Source organism: Rhinoraja longicauda, chromosome 25 (assembly GCF_053455715.1).
Source record: "Rhinoraja longicauda isolate Sanriku21f chromosome 25, sRhiLon1.1, whole genome shotgun sequence".
Taxonomy (NCBI): domain Eukaryota; kingdom Metazoa; phylum Chordata; class Chondrichthyes; order Rajiformes; family Arhynchobatidae; genus Rhinoraja; species Rhinoraja longicauda.
Window position 1 is genome coordinate 12,103,523 of NC_135977.1, and position 27,898 is coordinate 12,131,420.

The window sequence follows — 27,898 nt, forward strand, 5'->3', positions numbered from 1 at the left end:
GGGCCCATAGAGTCATAGAGTCATAGAGTGATCATGTCTTGGAAATCCCTATCCAATACCAGGATTTGGGTCCTATCGCCAGAATACATCAGTGATTCTCGAAGATTACCAATGCATACTAATGTTCACCTTGCTATCATTGTTGATTAAAATTTAGAGTATTGATGGAACTTTTGGTTTTGGATACAGAAACAGAGGATAGGGAAGTAGAGTTGTTCTACTCGTCTTGTTGGAGCTTTGCAGAATATTATTTCTGCTCAAGCTACAGTGTAAGTCTACGTGCTAGCATTATGGTAAGAAAAACGAGAGGGAGATGGAGAGAGGGGGTGGGAGGGACAGAGAGAGAGAGAGAGAGAGAGAGAGAGAGAGAGAGAGAGAGAGAGAGAGAGAGAGAGAGAGAGAGAGAGAGAGAGAGAGTAGACAGGCAGATTGACAGTCTCAAAAGGTTAACATTCGTAATGAAATGTTGAACAGAACGGGGTTGTGACGTTCAACCAGATGCGAGTATGAGCTGCTGGAATCTTCAGTAAAACGCACAATGCTGGAATAGATCGTCTCTAAAGGACACATTTCGGATCAAATCCATTTCCCATCAAGTCAACTCCGCCATTCAATCATGGCTGACCTCTATCACTCTCCGAACATCATTCTCCTGCCTTCTCCCCATAAACTCTGACACCCGTACTAATCAAGAATATGTCTATCTCTGCCTTAACAATGTCCACTGACGGACTCCACAGCCTTCTGTGGCAGAATTCCACAGATTCACCACCCTCTGACTAAAGTAATTTCTCATCTCCTTCCTAGAAGAATGTCCTTTAATTCTGGGCTATGACCTCTAGTCCTAGACTCTCCCACCAGTGGAAACATCCTCTCCACATCCACTCTAACCAAGCATTTCACTTTTCTGTATGTTTCACCGAGGTTCCCCCCATTCATCTAAACTACAGCGAGTACAGGCCCAGTGCTGACAAATGCTTATCATAGGCCCCCGCACACGAACACTATCCTACCCACACTAAGGGCAATTTACAATTATACCAAGGCAATTAGTTTACAAACCTCTACATCTTTGGAGCGTGGGAGCAAACAGGAGATCCCGAAAAAACCCCACACACAGGTCACAGGGATAACGGGGAGAACGTTGTCTGTTTCAGACAAACACCTGTACTCAGAATCGAAACCAATTCTCTGTCGTTGTAATGCAGCAACTCTACCCCTGTGCCACCGTGCCCTCTGGTATAAGGTCCCCCATGGTAAGCTGATCCAGAATTTAAAGATGCACAAGATTCACAGCGACATGGTTGTGTGGATTCATAACTGGTTAATTCACAGAAGGACATAGGGTTGTGGTCGAAGATATTCTGAATGGAGGTCTGTGACCACTAGCAATCCACAATAATCTATCCTGGGAAATCTGCTGATTTTTATACATATAAACAACATGGATGCAAATCTAGATTGGCTAGTGAGTACGTTTAGTGACGATACCAAAATTGGAGGAGTTGCAGGCAGTGAGGAAACTGTGAGGAGATACAATGGAATATAGATCATCTGCAGAAATAGCAGATCCAGCTTAATTCGAGTAAATGTGAGTATTGCACCGTGGGACGTTGTATTCAGGGGAGAGTATACAGTTATTGGCAAGACCTGTTGCAGCATTGATGTGCAGTGGGATCTTGGAGTGGCTGGTGGCTCCAAAATCACCCATCAAAGAGTTTCAAGAGAATAGTTATGGTGCATATCAAAACCAGCCTCCCAGGCAATGCAATCCATTTCATTCTGCTGACACAACAGAATACCATTTAACACTATTGCCTGGCCTCGCACATATTCCTGGAACAATTGGATAACAAGAACCCTTCTGTCGGACTCCTATTCTTTAACTACAGTGCCGTCCTCAACACCACAATTTCAACTAAACTGGTTGCCCTTGAGGCGGGAATAAGCACACCACTCCCCCCCCCCCCCCCCAAGTGTGCCCTCTTCTTCTTGACCCAAAGAACGCAATCAGTGAAGATAGGTGACAAAACGCCCTTGTGGTCATTCTCAACACCGGCACTCTGCAAATTTGAGTTATGTGGCCCTTTCTATATCCCCTATACACTCGTGACTTGGTGGATTAATTCTGCTCTAACTCCATTTACAAATTTGCAAATGATATTATCGTAGCCGGCGGGATCACCAGCAATCCTGGCGTGGAGTAGAAGAATGAGATAGAGAGTTTAGTAAGATGGTGTCAAGACAAAACCCTCTCCATCAATCTCAGAAAAAGGAAACAGCTAGTCGTCGACTGGAAGAAGCATTGTAGAATATACAAACCAGTCTACATTGTCAATGCTGAAGTGGAGGTGGGCAAGAGCTTTAATTTCGGGCGAAATAGACATTACCAGCTATTTGTCATGGCCCAATCAAATTGATACTCTGGGTAAGAAACCTCTGCAACACCTCGACTTCCGCAGGAGGAAGGGAATTCGACATGTCTCAAATGGCTCCTGCCAATTTCTCAAGATGCATGATAGAAAACATCCTATTGGAAGGCATCACAGCTCAGTTTGGCAACTACTCTGCCCAAAGCTGCAAGCAATTGCACAGGGTGGTGGATGCAGTCCAGCATATCAGGTCCAGCGCCCTTCCCCCGTTGACTCCATCTCTCCTTCTCACTGCCTCACGAAAGCATCCAACTTACACCCTTTTCTCCCTCTTTACACATTCCCTGTTCTCCCTTCTTCCTTTGAAGAGAATGTACAATAGGTTGAAAGCACGCACTGCACCACCAGATTCAAGGACAGCTTCTTTTCTGCGATTATCCAACAATTGAACTGACTTATTTAAGCTAAGGTCTTTATTCACAAAATGCTGGAGTAACTCAGCAGGTCAGGCAGCATCTCAGGAGCGAAGGAATGGGTGACTTTTCGGGTCGAGACCCTTCTTCAGACTGATGGCAGGGGGGAGGGACAAACGAAGGATATAGGTGGAGACAGGAAGATAGAGGGAGATCTGGGAAGGTGGAGGGGAAGAGAGGGACAGAGGAACTATCTAAAGTTGGAGAAGTCGATGTTCATACCATTGGGCTGCAAGCTGCCCAGTCGAAATATGAGGTGCTGTTCCTCCAATTTCCGGTGGGCCTCACCAGTGGGCACTGGAGGAGGCCCATGACAGAAAGGTCAGACTGGGAATGGGAGGGGGAGTTGAAGTGCTCGGCCACCGGGAGACCAGTTTGGCCAACGCGGACCGAGCGCAGGTGTTGAGTGAAGCGATCGCCGAGCCTGCGCATGGTTTCGCCGATGTAAATAAGTTGACATCTGGAGCAGCGGATGCAATAGATGAGGTTGGAGGAGGTGCAGGTGAACCTCTGTGTCACCTGGAAAGACTTTAAGCTAAGGATGTATTCCCGATACCCTAATCTACCCCTTTGCGGCCACCTGACTTGATGAGTTACGACAGCACTTTGCGTTTTACTCAAGGTCCCAGCATCTGAAGTTCCCTGTATCTCAATGGAAATTATTATTTTTCTTCAGCTGCATCCCATTCTATTTGGAAACTACAACATTCCAGTTCTCACAAAGTTAAACTTTACTCACTGTCCTAACAAAGCACCATGGACGAAAAGCCCGTATCAATCCAGACGTTTTGAATTTATTGTCTCTATCTGAACCGGAGCTATGTTTTTGGAGACTGCCTTTGACTTTCTGTATCGAAGCTTCAACTCAAGCCACACAGTGAAATAATTATAACCAAACTCATCAGTTTTACATCAGTTGTGGCCATGTTGTGACTCAGAATTACTTGCTCTCAACGTAATTTACCAAATTGACAAGGCCTGTTCCCTGTATTCTTTCTCAGAAATATTACTCACATTTTCTATTATTCCACGTGGCTTGAGTATGTTAACTTCCTTAAGAATTCAATGCTCTTACTGAGTGTTTTGGTATCCATAAATCACATTGTTGCCATTCATTGGATCTTCCATCTCAACAGTTCCAATTGTACATTAGGTGCTGCTGCATCTATTGTATTAACTATGAAAATCCCTGTTAAATATCCTGCTCCCACTCCCTCTACTAGTCTTCTAGGATTTCTAAAATTGGAAATATCTTTTCACAATTACGGCACTCTTAACAGATTTTGGATGAATTCCTTTATAGGTGTCGAATACCATTCTGCAAACCCAACCCAGTGAGGTTAAGTGTCACTTGAATGTGACGGTAATGGGGAACAACAGCTACCTTTCCTTTTGCCTGGGTCATTACTTATCAATTACCGTAATATCCTCATCACAGAGTGTTAAGCTCTTGACAGACACAAAATGCTAGAGTAACTCAGCGGATCAGGCAGCATCTCGGGAGAGAAAGAATGGGTGACATTTCGGTCGAGACCCTTCTTCAGAATGATGTCAGGGGAGGGGGCGGAACAACGATAGGATGTAGTAAGAGACCGTAAGACCAGTGGGAGAACTGGAAACGGGGAGGAGAAAGCGAGTTATTCACAAAATGCTGGAGTAACTCAGCAGGTCAGGCAGCATCTCGGGAGAGAAGGAATGGGTGACGTTTCGGGTCGAGACCCTTCTTCAGACTGATGTCGGGGGTGGGACAAAGGAAGGATATAGGTGGAGACAGGAAGATAGAGGGAGATCTGGGAAGGAGGAGGGGAAGGGAGGGACAGAGGAGCTATCTGAAGTTGGAGAAGTCAACGTTCATACCACCGGGCCGCAAACTGCCCAGGCGAAATATGAGGTGCTGCTCCTCCAATTTCCGGCGGGCCTCACTATGGCACTGGAGGAGGCCCATGACAGAGAGGTCAGACTGGGAATGGGAGGGGGAGTTGAAGTGCTGGGCCACCGGGAGATCAGTGGCGTTAATGCGGACCGAGCGCAGGTGTTCAGCGAAGCGATCGCCGAGCCTGCGCTTGGTTTCGCCGATATAGATGAGTTGACATCTAGAGCAGCGGATGCAATAGATGAGGTTGGAGGAGGTGCAGGTGAACCTCTGTCTCACCTGGAAAGAATGTTTGGGTCCTTTGATGGAGTTGAGGGGGGAGGTAAAGGGACAGGTGTTGCATCTCGTGCGGTTGCAAGGGAAAGTGCCCGGGGTTAGGGTGGTTTGGGTAGGAAGGGACGAGTGGACCAGGGAGTTGCGGAGGGAACGGTCTCTGCGGAATGCAGAGAGGGGAGGGGATGGGAAGATATGGCCAGTGGTGGGGTCCTGTTGTAGGTGACGGAAATGTTGGTGGGTGATATGTTGGATCCGCTGGCTGGTGGGGTGGAAGGTGAGAACGAGGGGGATCCTGTCCTTGTTGCGAGTGGGGGGATGGGGAGCAAGAGCGGAGCTGCGGGATGTAGAAGAGACCCTAGTGAGAGCCTCATCTATAATGGAGGAGGGGAAGCCCCGTTTTCTGAAAAACGAGGACATCTCGGAAGCCCTAGTCTGAAACACCTCATCCCGGGCACAGATGCGGCGTAGACGGAGGAATTGGGAGTAGGGGATAGACTTTTTGCAGGGGACCGGGTGGGAAGAAGTGTAGTCCAGATAGCTGTGCGAGTCGGTGGGCTTGTAATAAATGTCCGTCACTAATTTTTCTCCTGTGATGGAGATGGTGAGGTCCAGAAACGGGAGGGAGATGTCAGAGAGGGTCAGAGGAACTATCTGAAGATAGAGAAGTCAATGTTCATGCCACTGGGGTTTAAACTGCGCAAGCGAAATATGAGATGCTGATTCTCCAATTTGCGTTGGGCCTCACTATGAAAATGGAGGAGGACCAGGACACAAATGTCAGATTGGAAATGGGAGGTGAAGTTGACGTGCTGTGCCACCGGGAGATCAGCTTGTTTAAGGCGGACTGAGCGAACAGACAACTCTCAGACACCTCCTCCTACTTATCATTGGACCATGCTCCCACTGACGAGCACCAGACCTTAATCTCTAACACTATCACTGATCTCGCCAATTCCGGCTCTCTGCCCGCTAATGCCTCCAAACATATCGTTCCACAGCCCCGCACGGCCCGATTTAACCTTTTCCCTAAAATCCACAAAGAGAACTGTCCTGGCAGACCCATTGTTTCTGCCTGTTCATGTCCCACCGAATTAACTTCCACCTACCTCGACTCCATCCTATCCCTCCTGGTCCAATCCCTCCCTATCTATGCTCTCCGTCTCCTCAATAACTTCCGGTTTCTAGGCCCCCACTCCCTCATCTTTACTATGGATATCCAGTCACTCGACACCTCCATCCCCCACAAGGATCGTCTTGAAGTCCTCGGTATATTCCTCGACCGCAGAAACAGGCAATCTCCATCTACAAATACACTCCTCCGCCTAGCAGAGCTGGTTCTTACCCTCAACAACTTCTCCTTCGAATCTTCCCACTTACTCCAAATCCGAGGCGTAGCTATGGGCACTCGCATGGGACCCAGCAATGCCTACCTCTTTGTAGGGTTTGTCGAACAATCCCTGTTCCAGGCGTACACTGGCCACATCCCCGAACTCTACCTCCGCTACATTGACGAATGCGTTGGTGCTACCTCTTGTACCCATGCAGAACTCACTGACTTCATAAATTTAACCACCAATTTCCATGCTGCTCTTAAATATACTTGGACCATCTTTGACATCTCCCTACCGTTTCTGGACCGCACCATCTCCATCACAGGAGACAGACTAGTGACCGACATCTACTACAAACCTACTGGCTCCCATGGCTATCTTGACTACACTTCTTCCCACCCTGTTTCCTGGAAGAACTCTATCCCCTACTCCCAATTCCTCCATCTATGCCGCATCTGCGCCCAAGATGAGGTATTTCATACTAGGGCATCAGAGATGTCCTCATTCTTTAGGAAATGCGGCTTCCCCTCTTCCATTATAGATGAGGCTCTCACTAGGGTCTCCTCTATATCCCATTGGTAACGAGGATAGAGTCCCCCTTGTCCTCACCTTCCACCCCATCAGCCGTTGTATACCACAAATTATCCTCCAACATTTCCACCACCTCCAACGGGATCCCACTACTGGCCACATCTTCCCAACTCCATCCCTTTCTGCTTTCCGATGAGACCATTCGCTCCATAACTCCCTGGGTCGCCCCTTCCCACCCTAACCACCCCCTCCCCAGGTACTTTCCTCTGCAACCGCAGGAGATGCAACACCTGTCCCTTTACCTCCCCCCTTGACTCCATCCAAGGTAGAGTTGCTGCTTTACAGCGAATGCAGCGCCGGAGACTCAGGTTCGATCCTGACTACAGGTGCTGCACTGTAAGGAGTTTGTACGTTCTCCCCGTGACCTGCGTGGGTTTTCTCCGAGATCTTCGGTTTCCTCCCACACTCCAAAAGACGTACAGGTATGTAGGTTAATTGGCTGGGTAAATGTAAAAATTGTCCCTAGTGGGTGTAGGATAGTGTTAATGTGCGGGGATCGCTGGGCGGCACGGACTTGGAGGGCCGAAAAGGCCTGTTTCCGGCTGTATATATATGATATGATATGATGATATGACCCAAACAGTCTTTCCAGTTGAGGCAGTGGTTCACATGCACCTCCTCCAACCTCATCTATTGTATCCGCTGTTCCAGATATCAACGTCTCTACATCGGGGAGACCAACTTCTCTACATCGGGCGGCACGGTGGCGCAGCGGCGCAGCGGTATAGTTGCCGCCTTACAGCGAATGCAGCGCCGGAGACTCAGGTTCGATCCTGACTACGGGCGCCGTCTGTACGGAGTTTGTACGTTCTCCCTGTGGCCTGCGTGGGTTTTCTCCGAGATCTTCGGTTTCCTCCCACACTCCAAAGACGTACAGGTATGTAGGTTAATTGGCTGGTCAAATGTAAAAAAATTGTCCTTAGTGGGTGTAGGATAGTGTTAGTGTGCAGGGATCGCTGGGCGGTGCGGACCCGGTGGGCCGAAGGGCCTGTTTCTGCGCTGTATCTCTAAATTTAAAATCTAAAAAAAAATCTAAATCAAACGCAGGCTCAGCGATCGTTTCACTCAACACCTTCGTTCAGTATGCCTTAACCAACTGATCTCCCGGTGGCTCAGCACTTCAGTTCAAACTCCCATTCCCAATCTGACATTTCTGTCCTGTATTGTCACAGTGTCTCCTCTATTGTCACAGTGAGGCCCAGCGCAAATTGGTGGAACAGCGTCTCATATTTCGCATGGGCAGTTTACACCCCTGCGGTATGAACATTGACGTCTCTAACTTCAGATAGTTCCTCTAACCCTCTCTTTCCTCGTCCCCTTCCCAGTTCTCCCAGTAGTCTTCCTGTCTCCTACTACATCCTATCTTTGTCCCGCCCCCTCCCCCAACATCAGACCAAAGAAGTGTCTTCGACCTGAAACGTCTCCCATTCTTTCTCTCCCGAGATGCTGCCCGACCCGCTGAGTTGCTCCAGCATTTTGTGTCTACCTTCGATTTAAACCAGCATCTGCAGTTTTTTCCCCTACACGTTTAGCTCTTGGTAGTGTGTAGGAATAAGCTGCAGATGCGATTTTTTTTACGAGAGATATAGACAATGAGGTGGAGAGATAAAGAACAAGGACTGAAAGATATGCAAACGATGAAGGAAACAGGCCATTGTTAGCGGTTTATTGGGTGAAAATGAGAAGCTGGTGTGACTTGGGTGGGGGACAGATAGAAAAAGAGGGAATGCCGGGGTTACTTGAAGTTACAGAAATCAATATTCATTCCACTGGGCTGTCATCTGCCCAAGCGAAATCTGAGATGCTGTTCCTCCAATTTGCGTTTAGCCTTACTCCGACAATGGAGGAGACCAAGGGCAGAAAGGTCAATGTGGGAAGGGAAAGAGAATTAGAATATTTAGCAACCAGGAGATCAGGAAGTTTCAGGTGGACTGAGCGAAGGTGTTCGTCGATACGGTCACCCAGTCTATGTTTAAGAAAATAACTGCAGATGCTGGTACAAATCGAAGGTATTTATTCACAAAATGCTGGAATAACTCAGCAGGTCAGGCAGCATCTCAGGAGAGAAGGAATGGGTGACGTTTCGGGTCGAGACCCTTCTTCAGACCCAGTCTATGTTTGGTCTCGCCAAAGCACATGAGTCCACATCTTGACCAACGGATACAGTAGATGAGCCTGGAGAAGATGCAATTGAACCTCTGCCAAACCTGAAAGGACTGTCGAGGTCCCTGAATATAGTCAGGGGAGATGGTGTTTGGACAGGCGTTGCATCTCCTGCAGTTGCAGGGGAAGGTACCGGGAAAGGGGTGGTTTGGGTGGGAAGGGATGCGTTAATCAGGAAGTTGCAGAGGGAACGGTATCTGCGGAAGGTGGAAAGGAGTGGAGTTGGGGAGATGTGACTAGTGTTGGTATCCCGTTGCAGGTGACGAAAATGTCGGAGGATTATGTGTTGTATGCGACGGCTGATGGGGGGAAAGGTAAGGACAAGGGGGACTCTGTCCATTTTGCAACGAGGAGGAGGGGGAGCAAGGGCGGAGCTGTGGGGTACCGAGGAGACACGAGTGAGGGCCTCATTTTTGATGGGAGAGGGGAACCCCCGTTTCCTGAAGATTGAGGACATCTCGGATGTCCTGGTATGGAACACCTCATCGTGGGCGCAGATCTGCGTAGACGACTGAATTAGGGGTAGGGGGATAGCTCTTGGTAATGGTGGTTAGAGGTTAATAGGTTGGGCCTCCATTTAAACAAATCCTGCAAAGTAGATCTCCACATATTACTGTATTGCGGTCTCCGGATCTACTGCAAAAGACAATTAACTGCATTTGAGCTGTGCCTTTTAAAAAAAAAATCTCCAACGAGCCAAGCAGTGCAATTCCAAAATGTTTAGGTAACATTTCCCCCATCATTTTGCACCGTTTGCCTTATCATTAGTGTATTTCCATTGGTGTAGGTAGTTGCATAGCTGCTATCATTTATAATTGTTTCCTATCCGCGGTTGTGTTCCTTATTCCAATTAATTCGTCTGATGATTAAATGTGGTCTTGCTGGAGCGCTCATGATTCCAGCTAGATGCGTGCATGTTTGAGACATACAAAGAAACAGAAACAAATCCAGCCAACTACTGGTACTGTTAGTTAAGTTTATACTGAATCTACTGGTTCTACTGTTTCTACCTAACGGCCCCCCTCATGTCCACCAGGCCACATTTCTCTTGCCAGTATAACACAACGTGGTCCCACCTACCGGAGACCAGCCCCTTCTGGGAGGAATTTAACTATTATCTGATCTCAGTCCTTTGGCATTTTAGGTTTAATATCGAATTTCTCCTTTCCCAACACATTTGATCTTCTGCTATTCAATTACCTCATTCTTAAGTTCGTACAATCACTTTGGTAGCTCCTGGAAGTACCCCCATTTTTCCCTTTCCTTTTCACCCACTACTGCTCTGGTTATCACATCTTCCGAAATCTTCACTGCTCATCCTATCATCAGCTCACAAGAGTTTTGCTCCTCTAGCTCTAGTTGCTCTGAACTTCATCGGAATGGCTCTATTCCTGTCCGATCAGGGTCAAGGCTGCAGTTAGACTGTTGTTACGTGCCCTTTTGATATGCCCCACTAACTCGGAACTCTGTGGGGGGGGGGGGGGGTGTGGGGGGGGAGGCGTGGAATGTGGAACCAGTGTTTCACTCCCAAGGCACAAGCATCCTTTATTAGCTTCCCTATGAACGGTGTTCCCTGATCAGACTTTATATGAGGTGCGACCCCCCCCCCGCCCCCACCTAAAATTTGTGCATTCGGCTAGGACCCATGCCAAGATTCCAGTTATATTATTTCAGAATGGAAATGCCTACCCAATGGGCAAGATGGGTGAGTTAACCAGCGAGTTGCAGAGGGACCGGTCTCTGCGGAAGGCGGAAAGGGTTAGAAAAGGGGGCATGTGACTAGTGTTGGTATCTCGTTGGAGGTGGCGAGAATGTTGGAGGATCATGTGTTGAATGCGACGGCTGCTGGGGTAAAAGGTAAGGACTAGGGGGACCCTGCCTTCGTTGTGACGAGGGGGAGGTAGAACAAGAGCTGCGGGATACCGAGGATACATGAGTGAGGGTCTCATCTATGAGGGGAGGGGAAACCCCCCCCCCCCTCCACCCCGTTCCTAAAAAAATAGGATATCTCGGATGTCCTGGTATGGAACACCTCATCTTGTGCGCAGATGCGGCGAAGATGGAGGAATTGGAAGTAGGGGATAGAGTCTCTGCAGGAAACAGTGTGGGAAGACGTGTAGCCTAGATGGATGTGGGGGTCCGTGAATTTATAATAGACGTCAGTCGATATTCTATCTCATGTGATGGAGACTGAGAGATCAAAAAAGGGGTGGGAGGTGTCGGGGATTGTCCTTTGGTTTTAGCATCCTGTTCGGCACAGATTCCTAATTGATTAGTCGGCTCGTATATGTTGTTCAACCGCCCTCACTCGAATGAGATTCCATATGAGCGCTCCATCGTGCGTGTGTGTGTGTGAGAGAGAGAGTGTGTGCGTGTCTCCGCGTTCTGGGTGAGCGGCAGGTAATGCGAACCAAGTTATAGTTACCGGTTTTTAAATAACGTTGGACAACCTTAATCGCCGGTTCTTCTATGAGTTCAAAACCATAAATCTTGATTTCGTACATTTAACTGCTTCCGTATCAGAAATAATAGCCAAGGAAATATGTTGCTCTTAAGACTGGAGTTATTGATTTTATTTGACAATTGTGTTTGTATTTATGATAGCAGAAAACAAGAATCCAGTATACAATCTTAATACCACTGACTATTAATGAATATTTGAAGATGCATCAACTGAGATTGAATAACATTGGAGGTCCAATTAACAATTGGATTGCATTAACGGAATGGCGTTTACAATGGGCAAGACAAACGACGATTTAAAACGCAAAGGCTGGTCCACAACAAACAATATTTCCAGAACCATTTCTCACAAATAAAGAAAGAATGATGAAAAGATATATCTTCAGCTCCATTATGTGGAATTGAGGAGATTTAGATACAGCCTGATCTGGCGACGTTTGCCTTAAGCGGGATTGCCTGGGTTTCGTGTTTAACCACGCAGGAGTAAAGCTCGTTTGAGTTCCAGACTGTGGCTGGCAGAGTCAGGTAACTGCTCGCACTGAACGTGTTGTCCGTCTCCTGCTGGATTCGGCTGGTCTCAACGCCGTCACTTCTCGCACTGCCACCCACAGTCCACTCAATATCCACTGCACCCGGATTAAACCCGCTCACCAAACACACCAGGGTGGCGGTGCCCTTTCCTGCGATTTCTTCCGCTGAAGGTCGGAGGACGGACACTGCGGGCGCGCGAGGTGCTGTTTAAAATAAAGTCACAGATTAGTGGGTGTTGAAGAATTACCGATTAAAATATTATCTATATACTAAAACTCTCGTTTGTTTGTTTGTTTGTGCCTGAACTACAGCCAAAACGGTACACGATAGCGCGACAATTGTAGGCCCACCTTACTCACCGCCATCCCTTTGATGCTAATGGAAGAAGTTTCATTGCAATTGGTGTTATATTTTAAAAGTTATTCACATTTTAAAGTTTAAATCTATCTCCTAGGGAGGGAGGGAGGGAGGGAGGGGGGGGGGAGGGGAGTGGAGGTAGGGGACGAGGGAGAAAGGGGGAGGAGGGGTGGGTGGAGTGGGGAGGGGAGAGGGGGATGGGGGAGGGGAGGGAAGACGGAGGGCGGGGGAGGGGGAGGAGAGGGTGCTGCACCAATGCAGGAGAGGTTTGGGCCCAACGGATCCACTTGCTCGAGTCTCTGTTAAAAATACAGTTGGTATGCCATGGATCCATTCATTTTAATGGATAAACATTTTTCCACTACTTGTTTCAAATTGTTAAATTGCGCACGATATATTTTCCTGGTGAGATTTTCGAAGAATAATTGGTGTTTATGGCAATGGGTCACTTATATTTAGTGACGTAACATAAGTTATTTCGGCACTTTTTAATTGATCGCCAGATTGTTATTTCCATTGGCTCCAGTTGAACTAAAAATCGGGTGTTGCGCCCGACAGCCATTCGCGGGTTTTATTATAATGGAACTGTTGAGCAAAGTTCAACCGACCTCGCTTAAAACATAAGTCTTATTTAGACACTTGCCCTTAGTTCATTTATTAAGACCAAATGCCGGTGTTATTAAGGATTTGATTAAAAGGACAATAATACTTTGCCATTTTACCTGTCGATGCACACACTAGTTTTGAGGCAACAGTTAATTTATTGTGTTCCCGTATTTTTTAATTGTTTTTTGACATAATTAACATTTATGGTTGAGAAGTATTTGTTCATTCTTTTTGGTAAAAAAATAGCTCAATTTCTGAATTTGAATAGCGAATCTCACTCCTTGCACACAATGACACAAAAAGAAAATCGGCCGTGAACGTCACTTGGAATAAAACTGATTTCAACTGATATGGTTGGCAAATTCAACGCGCAAATTGCTTTCACATTTTCAGTTATTTTTCGTGTAAAAAATGAAATATCCGCTGTCCCCTTGATTCCACATTCCGCATGCTGTAAGTGTAATGACGATTATATCTGGCAAACAAAACTCAGAGATACCGGAATTTAAAATTACGAAATGAATTCAACATCGCATCAGCAGCAAATTATTGGCCGCGGTGTGTTTGGGAACATTGACTTTGAACATGTCCGGGAGAAACAATTAAGCAAACATTGGAAAGCATAAAAATGTTTAAAAAAACATAGACTCATAATAAAGAACGATTTGAAATCTAATGTCGCTGCATTACACATCGCACCGCATTATAGTTTGCTTCCGAAGGCAATTCCAGCTAAATTTTGGTCATTACATCCCTTAGCGCTTACAAAAAAAGCATACAAGAAACATTTGAGCAGTTTTAACAGTATAAAACAGAGCAAAGGTGAATTTGATAGTTGGTCCTCTCGGGATATGTCTTAATTACTTTGAAATTAACTTCTCTGAAGAAGACTGTTCTAATTGTTCGGCTACATTAATGACTTAGACGAAGGGATTAAAAGTGCCATTAGCAAATTTGCAGATGATACTAAGTTGGGGGGTAGTGTGAATTGTGAGGAAGATGCAATAAGGCTGCAGGGTGACTTGGACAGGTTGTGTGAGTGGGCGGATACATGGCAGATGCAGTTTAATGTAGAGAAGTGTGAGGTTATTCACTTTGGAAGCAAGAATAGAAAGGCAGATTATTATCTGAATGGTGTCAAGTTAGGAGGAGGGGGAGTTCAACGAGATCTGGGTGTCCTAGTGCATCAGTCAATGAAAGGAAGCATGCAGGTACAGCAGGCAGTGAAGAAAGCCAATGGAATGTTGGCCTTCGGAACAAGAGGAGTTGAGTATAGGAGCAAAGAGGTCCTTCTACAGTTGTACCGAGCCCTGGTGAGACCGCACCTGGAGTACTGTGTGCAGTTTTGGTCTCCAAATTTGAGGAAGGATATTCTTGCTATGGAGGGCGTGCAGCGTAGGTTCACTAGGTTAATTCCCGGAATGGCGGGACTGTCGTATGTTGAAAGGCTGGAGCGATTGGGCTTGTATACACTGGAATTTAGAAGGATGAGGGGGGATCTTATTGAAACGTATAAGATAATTAGGGGATTGGACACATTAGAGGCAGATAACATGTTCCCAATGTTGGGGGAGTCCAGAACAAGGGGCCACAGTTTAAGAATAAGGGGTAGGCCATTTAGAACGGAGATGGGAAGAACTTTTTCAGTCAGAGGGTGGTGAAGGTGTGGAATTCTCTGCCTCAGAAGGCAGTGGAGGCCAGTTCGTTGGATGCTTTCAAGAGAGAGCTGGATAGAGCTCTTAAGGATAGCGGAGTGAGGGGGTATGGGGAGAAGGCAGGAACGGGGTACTGATTGAGAGTGATCAGCCATGATCGCATTGAATGGCGGTGCTGGCTCGAAGGGCTGAATGGCCTACTCCTGCACCTATTGTCTATTGTCTATTGTCTATTGTCTATTGTCTATTGTCTATTGTCTATTAAATTCGGCTAAGCAGTTTGTTTAATTTCCTCTGTTTCATTATTTGCCATAAAATTCTATTCAGGTCGCGAACACTACAAGAAGTTATTCTACACTGCTAGTTTAGGAGCAAATCTCAGGGCACAAAAGAACTGCGGAAGTGGCGAACGCTTGCACCTGTGAAATTAATGTTATTACAATCTTTTCTATTTGAACTTCTTTCGATATCAAAAACAACGTAAGGTAAATACAATAAACTCTCTTGAATTGTTGCAGCAGTTCCAGTCTTGAGCTTATGCTTAATACGGGGTTTTAAAATCCATATAAAAACAATTCAAGGCGACCAACATTAACGCGTTAATGTCGACGCTTTCGATGTTTTATCGGTTTAGTTTAGAGATACAGCGCGGAAACAGGGCTTTCGACCCACCGTGTCCGCACCGACCAGCGATCCCCACACATTAATGCTGCCCTACACACACACTAGGGACAATTTAGATTTATACCGAGCCAATTAACCTGCAAGCCTGTACGCCTTTGGAGTGTGGAAGGAAACTAAAGATCTCGGAGAAACCCCACCCGGTCACGGGGAGAACGTACAAACTCCATATAGACAGTACCCGTAGTCGGGATCGAACCCGACTGGGCGACAGCGCTTTCAACGCCAGGTGAAATTTGGAATTAGAAATTCAAGACAGCGCTCTACCGTATTATACTTTCCGGTCGGGTCGGGCAAGCTTATAGTCTTGAATCCTTTCACTTTAATCAAATCTTATAATCGACTACATTTATTTTCTCCAGTCTGAAGAAGGGTCCCGACCCGAAACGTCACCTATCCATGTTCAGCAGAGATGCTGCTTGACCCACTGAGTTACTCCAGTGCTTTTTGTGTGCTTTTATTTGTTAATCAACATCTGCAGTTACTTGTCACTCTAATGTTATATCCCGTTCCAGTAATTAAGTGATTAAGAATAATAAAACAGCTGGGCAGCCATTTCGTCCTGTCATTGCTGTTGTCAACTAATTTGCCAAAGGAGACTCGATCGTGGCCGGGAATTTAGAAAATATCAGCTATAAAAGGCTTTTATTTGTTTTTTTAGTAAAAAATACAAACAGCCGGTCTAACATCTGGCCCGTTGATAGAACTATGTCAAATAATTTGCCAAAGAGAACCCGACTTTGGTCGAACGCTGCACATAATGGATTAGCGTTAAAATCCCTTTCTTTAATCCATCGATTAGCGACAGAAAATAAATTACTTTTCACTGCAGTATCAATACCCAAAGGTAGGACGTGTAGGAAGGAACTGCAGACCCATTCCTTCCTTCCAGAGATGCTGTCTGTCTAGCTTGTTGTGTGTATCTTCGCTTTAAACTAGCATCTGCAGTTCCACACTGCAACCCATTCCTTCTCTCTAGCGACGCTGCCTGTCTCGCTGCGTTACTCGAGCTATTTGTGCCTACCCAAAGATAGAAGATAGGTTACTTACTGCCAATACCCAGCCTCGTTCCTTTGCCGAAGATGAAAGGATTCAGCCACATACCACAGTAGTAGTCGGCAGCGTCCCCCGACTGTACGTTCGATATTGTCAATGTTGCAGTGTTGCCTGACACTGATCCGGCGAAACGATCAGGAACTCCCGAGCCTCTGGAAATGCTGCTGCCCGAGTAATAGTAGAACAAATACCGCGGAACCGTTCCGGGAATCTGCTGGTACCAGGAAACGTGATTGCCACCTAAACTGCCGCCAGACAGGGTACAGGGTATTGCCACGTTCTGTCCCAGAGATGCGGATTTTGAAGACGGCTGAGTTACTGCATATTGCGCATTTATATCTGGAAAGCAAACCAGAAAAAAGTAGAATATTAACTAATATTAGAGAAACAGCGGAATTGTCATGAATAGAAACGTTTAATCGCACTCGAAATTAAATATCATGTCGGTTGAAGTAAATACTCACAAACTGCGGAAAACGCTAACGAATAGATGAGAGAGATCCAGCAAGACATTGTAATTAATTGAGCGGATAACGCCATGTGAAGTGGCTTCTCAGTGTTTCTCTCCGGGTCGCGAATGAAGGCGTGCTCCTTATTTATCCATCAACAGTCAAATCAGAATGCGCGTTGCGCCAATCAGAAGTTGCCAGTTTCTTCCTGTGTCGAATTATTTCCAAACTGTTACGTAAATAAGGATTTGGTATCGAGTATCTCGGTACAATTTATCTCGGTACAATTGTATCTCGGTACAATTTAATATAGACTCAAACACACAAGAGGTGTTCAATTTTTTTTTCCATTTATTCTGAATCTTTTGCCGTACGGTTGCACGAAAAAGAAATTCATCGATTAACCTCTTCGTAATATCTGGCGACTCTTCATTCATTCTTGAAAATGAAGGGATACATTCCAGTAGGGGCTGAAGAATCCGATCGCATGGTCTCGCACAACTGTGCGCGACATGTGCCTTCACCCTTTTAGTTGCACATTTTATTTGAAACCAGTAGATATTTTGGTGAAGATGATGTGTAGGAAATCTTTCAAAGCACAATCTGAAGAAACAATTGTCTGCAAATTTATTTACGAATTTGTAAATTTGGGTGTCAATGCCGACTGTGCACCGTCAAAACCGCTGTTATTCCGGAAGGAATGCTTGCTAGCAGCACACATGTTCACTGACTTTGCACGGGCAATTGACTTAATTGAGAAGAACATTTGAGAAATATGTTTAATCGACCAGGGAGCTGCTGGCGAGGTTTATATGTTAAAGACGTGGATGTCCGCACGTGCTTGGATTGCTATGATATTAATTCTGTCCAACTTCATCCGACATATGAAATTATATTTACATGCAACCAGCGTTGCCTTATACTTGATCTGATGTGCGCAGATTTTATATAGCAACTTAATCGCTCTAGTTGTAGCGGCAGCGCTCTTTTCGCCTTATGGATTGTCCCTGCAGGGTCGTATCAGCAGGGGAATCAGTGCTAACGGATATCAACAAGAAAATACAGTCAAAAGAATGTCGAAAAATTCAAAATATTGCCTTAGGGACGAACGAGTTCGCTGGTAATTAATTAAAGGAGACCGGGTTGTTTTGCTGATGTGACTGGACAGTTAATACTCGCATCTCATAAAAGTCCTCAGATCGATGACATGTAAACAGGCCAAGCAAAGGCATCAATGTCTCAAGCATTGTTTCCCAAATTGTTCTACTCCTCGGTACTTCCGAAATGCTATCTCTGTTGGAGCAGGAAAATCATTCCTGTGATGCCGGGGTATGATTGTGCATCATTTAACTGGCATGAACAACATTTTGGTTGAAATAATGACATTAGAATAGTGCATGTTTCAGTAGCGCACCCATCACACCTTGGCTATTACCAATGTGCATTGCCGTTGCTGTCCCCTTTGATCCCTCCACATGAACGCTTTACCATGATAAACAGGATACATTGGACATTTCCCTCAGTTTGCCTGTATAATTGCAACTCGAACAGCCATCAAGTAGTTGAACTACATCCGGAAGAAACTAATCCGCTTTTTGATCCTCTTTTCACTCTGAATATTCACCCCCTCCAAATAACAATATATTGCGACGACTCTCTTGGCCATACGCAAAATACATTCCAATTATGCGAAGGACACACGGACAACACCTACGAGCCTAATCAGGATAAGAGCAAATGGTGTGCAGAGGAGCACCACTCTTGCTGGACAAGTCACAGCCGTTGCAGAGTGCGAAATATATTGCTATGCTTTGCGATTGCTGGGGCCATGTCTTGGAAATCCCTATCCAATACCAGTATTTAGGTCCTGTCGGACATCGGTGATTCTCGAAGCTTACCAGTGCCTACTAATGTTCACCTTGCTATCAGTGTTGATTAAAATTTAGAGTATTGATGGAACTTTTGGTTTTGGAAACAGAGACCGAGGATAGGGAAGTAGAGTTGTTCTACTCGTCTTGTTGGAGCTTTGCAGAATATTATTTCTGCTCAAGCTATAGTGTAAGTCTACGTGCTAGCATTATGGTAAGAACAAGGAGAGAGAGAGAGAGAGAGAGGGGAGAGAGAGAGAGAGAGAGAGAGAGAGAGAGAGAGAGAGAGAGAGAGAGAGAGAGAGAGAGAGAGTAGACGGGCAGATTGACAGTCTCAATAGATTAACATTCGTAATGAAATATTGAACAGAACGGGGTTGTGACGTTCAACGAGATGCGAGTATGAACTGCTGGAATCTTCAGTAAAACGCACAATGCTGGAATAAATCGTCTCTAAAGGACACATTTCGGATCAAGTCCATTTCCCATCAAGTCAACTCCGCCATTCAATCATGGCTGACCTGTCTCTCGCTCCGAACATCATTCTCCTGCCTTCTCCACATAAACTCTGACACCCGTACTAATCAAGAATATGTCTATCTCTGCCTTAACAATATCCACTGACGGCCTCCACAGCCTTCTGTGATGTATACATGCCACAATAGGGTAAAGTTGCTATGCGATGTATACATGCCACGATATGGTAAAGCTGTGCCTGCGCAGCTGCAAAAATACACGGAGAGTTAAAATGGCGATCTTGTGTCCAGACCTGTGTTGTTTTAGTCTCCCACTCAATGCGTGCTTTAGAGAATGATACTGAGTAAAACGTATCACTTCTTCGGCAGAATTCCACAGATTCACCACCCTCTGACTAAAGCAATTTCTCATCTCCTTCCTAGAAGAAAGTCCTTTAATTCTGGGCAATGACCTCTAGTCCAGGACTCTCCCACCAGTGGAAACATCCTCTGCACATCCATTCTAACCAAGCCTTTCACTTTTCTGTATGTTTCACTGAGGTTCCCCCCCATTCATCTAAACTACAGCGAGTACAGGCCCAGTGCTGACAAATGCTTATCATAGGACCCCGCACACGAACACTATCCTACCCACACTAAGGGCAATTTACAATTATACCAAGCCAATTAGTTTACAAACCTCTACATCTTTGGAGCGTGGGAGGACCGGAGATCCCGAAAAAAACCCCACACAGGTCACAGGAAGAACGGGGAGAACGTTGTCCGTTTCAGACAAACACCTGTACTCAGAATCGAAACCAATTCTCTGTCGCTGTAATGCAGCAACTCTACCCCTGTGCCACCGTGCCCCCTGGTATAAGGTCCCCCATGGTAAGCTGATCCAGAATTTAAAGATGCACAAGATTCACAGCGACATGGCTGTGTGGATTCATAACTGGTTAATTCACAGAAGGACATAGGTTTGTGGTCGAAGATATTCTGAATGGAGGTCTGTGACCACTAGCAATCCACAATAATCTATCCTGGGAAATCTGCTGATTTTTATACATATAAACAACTTGGATGGAAATCTAGATTGGCTAGTGAGTACGTTTAGTGACGATACCAAAATTGGAGAAGTTGCAGGCAGTGAGGAAACTGTGAGGAGATACAATGGAATATAGATCATCTGCAGAAACTGCAGATAGAGTTTAATTCGAGTAAATATGAGTATTGCACCGTGGGACGTTGTATTCAAGGGGAGAGTATACAGTTATTGGCAAGACCTGTTGCAGCATTGATGTGCAGTGGGATTTTGGAGTCTAGTTCATACCTCACTGAAGGTGGCAGCACAATTAGATAGGGTGGTAAAGAAAGCGCATGGTATGCTTGCCTTCATTGCCATGGGCATTGAGCATTGAAGTCAGGAGGTCATGATGGAGCTGTATAAGGCTTTGGTAAGGCAGCATGTGGATGATTGCGTACTTTTTAGTTTGCCCCATGACGGGGAGGATGTGGAGGCTTTGGAGAGAGGGCTCTTTGCTGTTCTGTACTGTTATATGTCCATCTGGTTTCTCTTTCTTTTTTCAAAACACTGTTAACAATTTCAGTCAAAGATACGGTAGAGGGCAGGAAGCCAGAGAACTGGCACACATTAATTTAACTGCTGCCTGGTGGCTCCAAAATCACCCATCAAAGAGTTTCAAGAGAATAGTCATGGTGCATATCAAAACCAGCCTCCCAGGCAATGCAATCCACCTCATTCTACTGACACCACAACAGAATACCATCTAACACCATTGCCTGGCCTCGCACAGATTCCTGTAACAATTGGATAACAAGAACCCTTCTGTCGGACTCCTATTCTTTAACTACAGTGTCGTCCTCAACACCACAATTTAAACTAAACTGGTTGCCAAACCCTTGAGACGGGAATAAGCACACCACTCCCCACCCCCCCCCCCCCAAGTGTATCCTCTTCTTCTTGACCCAAAGAACGCAATCAGTGAAGATAGGTGACAAAACGCCCTTGTGGTCACTCTCAACACCGTATACACTCGTGAATTGGTGGATTAATTCTGCTCTAACTCCATTTACAAATTTGCAAATGATATTATCGTAGCCGGCGGGATCATCAGCAATCCTGGCGTGGGGTAGAAGAATGAGATAGAGAGTTTAGTAAGATGGTGTCAAGACAACACCCTCTCCATCAATCTCAGAAAAAGGAAACAGCTAGTCGTCGACTGGAAGAAGCATTGTAGATTATACAAACCAGTCTACATTGACAATGCTGAAGTGGAGGTGGGCAAGAGCTTTAATTTCGGGCGAAATAGACATTACCAGCTATTTGTCATGGCCCAATCAAATTGATACTCTGGGCAAGAAACCTCTGCAACACATCGACTTCCGCAGGAGGAAGGGAATTCGACATGTCTCAAATGGCTCCTGCCAATTTCTCAAGATGCATTATAGAAAACATCCTATTGGAAGGCATCACAGCTCAGTTTGGCAACTGCTCTGCCCAAAGCCGCAAGCAATTGCACAGGGTTGTGGATGCAGTCCAGCATATCAGGTCCAGCGCCCTTGCCCCGTTGACTCCATCTCTCCTTCTCACTGCCTCACGAAAGCATCCAACTTACACCCTCTTCTCCCTCTTTACACATTCCCTGTTCTCCCTTCTTCCTTTGAACAGAATGTACAATAGGTTGAAAACACGCACTGCACCACCAGATCCAAGGACAGCTTCATTTCTGCGATTATCCAACAATTGAACTGACTTCTTTAAGCTAAGGTGTTTATTCACAAAATGCTGGAGTAACTCAGCAGGTCATGCAGCATCTCTGGAGAGAAGGAATGGGTGACGTTACGGGTCGAGACCCTTCTTCAGACTGATGTCAAGGGGCGGGACAAAGGAAAGATATAGGTGGAGACAGGAAGATAGAGGGAGATCTGGGAAGGGGGAGGGGAAGAGAAGGACAGAGGAACTATTTAAAGTTGGAGAAGTCGATGTTCATACCACTGGGCTGCAAGCTGCCCAGGCGAAATATGAGGTGCTGTTCCTCCAATTTCCGGTGGGCCTCACTAGTGGGCACTGGAGGAGGCCCATGACAGAAAGGTCAGACTGGGAATGGGAGGGGGAGTTGAATTGCTCGGCCACCGGGAGACCAGTTTGGCCAACGCGGACCGAGCGCAGGTGTTGACATCTGGAGCAGCGGATGCAATAGATGAGGTTGGAGGAGATGCAGGTGGACCTCTGTCTCACCTGGAAAGACTTTAAGCTAAGGATGTATTCCCGATACCCTAATCTACCCCTCTGCGGCCACCTGACCTGATGAGTTACGACAGCACTTTGCGTTTTCCTCAAGGTCCCAGCATCTGAAGTTCCCTGTATCTCAATGGAAATTATTATTTTTCTTCAGCAGCATCCCATTCTATTTGGAAACTACAACATTCCAGTTCTCACAAAGTTAAACTTTACTCACTGTCCTAACAAAGCACCATGGACTATAAGCCCGTATCAATCCAGACGTTTTGAATTTATTGTCTCTATCTGAACCGGAATTATGTTTTTGGAGACTGCCTTTGACTTTCTGTATCGAAGCTTCAACTCAAGCCACAACAGTCAAATAACTATAACCAAACTCATCAGTTTTACATCAGTTGTGGCCATGTTGCGACTCAGAATTACTTGCTCTCAACGTAATTTACCAAATTGACAAGGCCTGTTTCCTGTATTCTTTCTCAGAAATATTACTCACATTTTCTATTATTCCACGTGGCTTGAATATGGTAACTTCCTTAAGAATTCAATGCTCTTACTGAGTGTTTTGGTATCTATAAATCACATTGTTGCCATTCACTGGATCTTCCATCTCAACAGTTCCAATTGTACATTAGGTGCTGCCGCATCTATTGTATTAACTATGCGTATCCCTGTTGCATATCCTGCTCCCACTCCCTCTACTAGTCTTCTAGAATTTCTAAAATTGGAAATATCTTTTCACAATAACTGCACTCTTAACAGATGTTGGATTAATTCCTTTATAGGTGTGGAATACCATTCTGCAAACCCAACCCAGTGAGGTTAAGTGTCACTTGAATGTGACGGTAATGGGGAACAACAACTACCTTTCCTTTTGCCTGGGTCATTACTTATCCATCACCGTAATATCCTCATCACAGAGTGTTAAGCTCTTGGTAGACACAAAATGCTAGAGTAACTCAGCGGATCAGGCAGCATCTCGGGAGAGAAAGAATGGGTGAGATTTCGGGTCGAGACCCTTCTTCAGAATGATGTTAGAGGAGGGGGCGGAACAACAATAGGATGTAGTAGGGGACCGTAAGACCAGTGGGAGAACTGGAAACGGGGAGGAGAAAGCGAGGGTCGGAGGAACTATCTGAAGATAGAGAAGTCAATGTTCATGCCACTGGGGTTTAAACTGCCCGAGCGAAATATGAGATGCTGTTTCTCCAATTTGCGTTGGGCCTCACTATGACAGTGGAGGAGGACCAGGACACAAATGTCAGATTGGAAATGGGAGGGGAAGTTGACGTGCTGAGCCACCGGGAGATCAGCTTGGTTAAGGCTGACTGAGCGAAGAGACAACTCTCAGACACCTCCTCCTACTTTTCATTGGACCATGCTCCCACTGACGAGCACCAGACCTTAATCTCTAACACTATCACTGATCTCGCCAATTCCGGCTCTCTGCCCGCTAATGTCTCCAAACATATCGTTCCCCAGCCCCGCATGGCCCGATTTAACCTTTTCCCTAAAATCCACAAAGAGAACTGTCCTGGCAGACCCATTGTTTCTGCCTGTTCATGTCCCACCGAATTAACTTCCACCTACCTCGACTCCATCCTATCCCTCCTGGTCCAATCCCTCCCTATCTATGCTCTCCGTCTCCTCAATAACTTCCGGTTTCTAGGCCCCCACTCCCTCATCTTTACTATGGATATCCAGTCACTCGACACCTCCATCCCCCACAAGGATCGTCTTGAAGTCCTCGGTATATTCCTCGACCGCAGAAACAGGCAATCTCCATCTACAAATACACTCCTCCGCCTAGCAGAGCTGGTTCTTACCCTCAACAACTTCTCCTTCGAATCTTCCCACTTCCTCCAAATCCGAGGCGTAGCTATGGGCACTCGCACGGGACCCAGCAATGCCTACCTCTTTGTAGGGTTTGTCGAACAATCCCTGTTCCAGGCGTACACTGGCCACATCCCCGAACTCTACCTCCGCTACATTGACGAGTGCATTGGTGCTACCTCTTGTACCCATGCAGAACTCACTGACTTCATAAATTTCACCACTAATTTCCATGCTGCTCTTAAATATACTTGGACCATCTTTGACATCTCCCTACCGTTTCTGGATCGCACAATCTCCATCACAGGAGACAGACTAGTGACCGACATCTACTACAAACCTACTGGCTCCCATGGCTATCTTGACTACACTTCTTCCCACCTTGTTTCCTGGAAGAACTCTATCCCCTACTCCCAATTCCTACATCTATGCCGCATCTATGCCCAAGATGAGGTATTTCATACTAGGGCATCAGAGATGTCCTCATTCTTTAGGAAATGCGGATTCCCCTCTTCCATTATAGATGAGGCTCTCACTAGGGTCTCCTCTATATCCCATTGGTAACGAGGATAGAGTCCCCCTTGTCCTCACCTTCCACCCCATCAGCCGTTGTATAGCACAAATTATCCTCCAACATTTCCACCGCCTCCAACGGGATCCCACTACTGGCCACATCTTCCCAACTCCATCCCTTTCTGCTTTCCGCTGAGACCATTCGCTCCATAACTCCCTGGGTCGCCCCTTTCCAACCTAACCACCCCTCCCCAGGTACTTTCCTCTGCAACCGCAGGAGATGCAACACTTGTCCCTTTACCTCCCCCCTCGACTCCATCCAAGGACCCAAACAGTCTTTCCAGTTGAGGCAGTGGTTCACCTGCACCTCCTCCAACCTCATCTATTGTATCCGCTGTTCCAGATGTCAACGTCTCTACATCGGCGAGACCAACTTCCCTACATCGGGCGGCACGGTGGCGCAGCGGCGCAGCGGTATAGTTGCCGCCTTACAGCGAATGCAACGCCGGAGACTCAGGTTCGATCCTGACTACGGGCGCAGTCTGTACGGAGTTTGTACGTTCTCCCTGTGACCTGCGTGGGTTTTCTCCGAGATCTTCGGTTTCCTCCCACACTCCAAAGACGTACAGGTATGTAGGTTAATTGGCTGGTCAAATGTAAAAAAATTGTCCCTAGTGGGTGTAGGATAGTGTTAGTGTGCAGGGATCGCTGGGCGGTGCGGACCCGGTGGGCCGAAGGGCCTGTTTCTGCGCTGTATCTCTAAATCTAAAATCTAAAAAAAAATCTAAATCAAACGCAGGCTCAGCGATCGTTTCACTCAACACCTTCGTTCAGTGTGGGAAGGGAAAGAGAATTAGAATATTTAGCAACCAGGAGATCGGGAAATTTCAGGTGGACTGAGCGAAGGTGTTCGTCGAAACGGTCACCCAGTCTATGTTTAAGAAAATAACTGCAGATGCTGGTACAAATCGAAGTTATTTATTCACAAAATGCTGCAATAACGCAGCAGGTCAGGCAGCATCTCAGGAGAGAAGGAATGGGTGACGTTTCGGGCCGAGACCCTTCTTCAGACCCAGTCTATGATTGGTCTCGCCAAAGCACATGAGTCCACATCTTGACCAACGGATACAGTAGATGAGGCTGGAGAAGGTGCAAGTGAACCTCTGCCAAACCTGAAAGGACTGTCGAGGTCCCTCAATATAGTCAGGGGAGATGGTGTTTGGACAGGCGTTGCATCTCCTGCACATCTTAACAGCAGAGGGACAAACATTCTGGCAGGCAGGTTTGCTAGTGCGACACCTGTGGCTTTAAACTAAGTAGTGGGGGGGAGGGGTTAACAAATTGTGAAAATGAAGATGAGGTTGAAGGGAATACAGGAGATATTGCAGAAGACTCTCGGAAGAATGGGAACAGAAGTTCTAGAGGGGAAAAGAGAGTAAGGGCAGGGCCATTTGGGACCAATGTGAGAGGAGAGGTAAATACAGAAGTTAAAGTGTTGTACTTAAATGCGCGTAGTATAAAGAATAATGTGGATGAGCTTGAGGCTCAGTTAGTCATGGGCAAGTATGATGTTGTAGGGATCACTGAGACATGGCTACAAGAGGACCAGGGCTGGGAACTGAATATTCAGGGGTACACAACGTATAGAAAAGACAGACAGGTGGGCAGAGGGGGTGGGGTTGCTCTGCTGGTAAGGAATGATATTCATTCCCTTGCAAGGGGTGACATAGAATCAGGAGATGTTGAATCAGTATGGATAGAAATGAGGAATTGTAAGGGTAAAAAGGCCCTAATGGGAGTTATCTATAGGACCCCAAACAGTAGCCTCGACATAGGGTGCAAGTTGAATCAGGAGATAAAATTGGCGTGTCACAAATGTAATGCTACGGTGGTTATGGGAGATTTCAACTTGCAGGTAGACTGGGAAAATCAGGTTGGAAATGGACCCCAGGAAAGAGAGTTTGTAGAGTGCCTTCGAGATGGATTCTTAGAACAGCTTGTACTGGAGCCTACCAGGGAGAAGGCAATTCTGGATTTAGTGTTGTGTAATGATCCTGGTCTGATAAGGGGACTAGAGGTAAAAGAGCCATTCGGAGGCAGTGATCACAACATGATAATTTTACTCTGCAAATGGAAAGGCAGAAGGGAAAATCGGAAGTGTCAGTATTACAGTATAGCAAAGGGGATTACAGAGGCATGAGGCAGGAGCTGGCCAAAATTGACTGGAAGGAGGCCGTAGCAGGGAAGACGGTAGCACAGCAATGGCAGGTATTCCTGGGAATAATGCAGAGGTTGCAGGATCAATTTATCCCAAAGAGGCGGAAAGACTCTAAGGGGAGTAAGAGACTCCTGTGGCTGACAAAGGAAGTCAATGACAGCATAAAAATTAAGGAGAGGAAGTATAACATAGCAAAGAAGAGTGGGAAGACAGAGGATTGGGACTCTTTTAAAGAGCAACAAAAGTTAACTAAAAAGGCAATACGGGGAGAAAAGATGAGGTACGAGGGTAAACTAGCCAATAATATAAAGGAGGATAGCAAAAGTTTTTTTAGGTATGTGAAGAGGAAAAAAATAGTCAAGGCAAATGTGGGTCCCTTGAAGACAGAAGCAGGGGAATTTATTATGGGGAACAAAGAAATGGCAGACGAGTTAAACCGTTACTTTGGATCTGTCTTCACTGAGGAAGATACACACAATCTCCCAAATGTTCTAGGGGCCGGAGAACCTAGGGTGATGGAGGAACTGAAGGAAATCCACATTAGGCAGGAAATGGTCTTATTGAAACATATAAGATAATTAGGGGATTGGACACATTAGAGGCGGGAAACATGTTCCCAATGTTGGGGGAGTCCAGAACAAGGGGTCACAGTTTAAGAATAAGGGGTAGGCCATTTAGAACGGAGATGAGGAAGAACTTTTTCAGTCAGAGAGTGGTGAAGGTGTGGAATTCTCTGCCTCAGAAGGCAGTGGAGGCCAGTTCGTTGGATGCTTTCAAGAGAGAGCTGGATAGAGCTCTTAAGGATAGCGGAAAAAGAACATCAAAAGTTAAAGAGAGACTGGGTAGGAAGTATGGTAGCATCTTCTTTTAAT

General features: G+C 46.1%; 1 protein-coding gene across 1 annotated transcript; it reads right to left on the reverse strand.

Annotated features, from left to right (window-relative positions):
- Window positions 1-11,631: 11,631 nt before the first annotated feature.
- On the reverse strand, window positions 11,632-16,987 carry LOC144606116 (immunoglobulin lambda-1 light chain-like). The gene is made up of 3 exons (XM_078421938.1): window positions 16,893-16,987; window positions 16,423-16,767; window positions 11,632-12,276 (listed from the first exon to the last, which is right to left on the reverse strand). Exons 1-3 carry the CDS (start codon window positions 16,966-16,968, stop codon window positions 11,954-11,956), a joined length of 744 nt encoding a protein of 247 aa, XP_078278064.1. The 5' UTR covers window positions 16,969-16,987; the 3' UTR covers window positions 11,632-11,953.
- Between the last annotated feature and the right edge of the window lie 10,911 nt (window positions 16,988-27,898).

Bases quoted from the DNA above. Each gene is read 5' to 3' on its own strand.
- LOC144606116 (XM_078421938.1), bottom strand. From the start codon at position 16,968: ATGGCGTTATCCGCTCAATTAATTACAATGTCTTGCTGGATCTCTCTC. The intron at 16,768-16,892 runs GTGAGTATTTAC...TTTGCTTTCCAG, and splicing joins GTTAGCGTTTTCCGCAGTTT to ATATAAATGCGCAATATGCA. The intron at 12,277-16,422 runs GTAAGTAACCTA...TATTTTAAACAG, and splicing joins AACGAGGCTGGGTATTGGCA to CACCTCGCGCGCCCGCAGTG.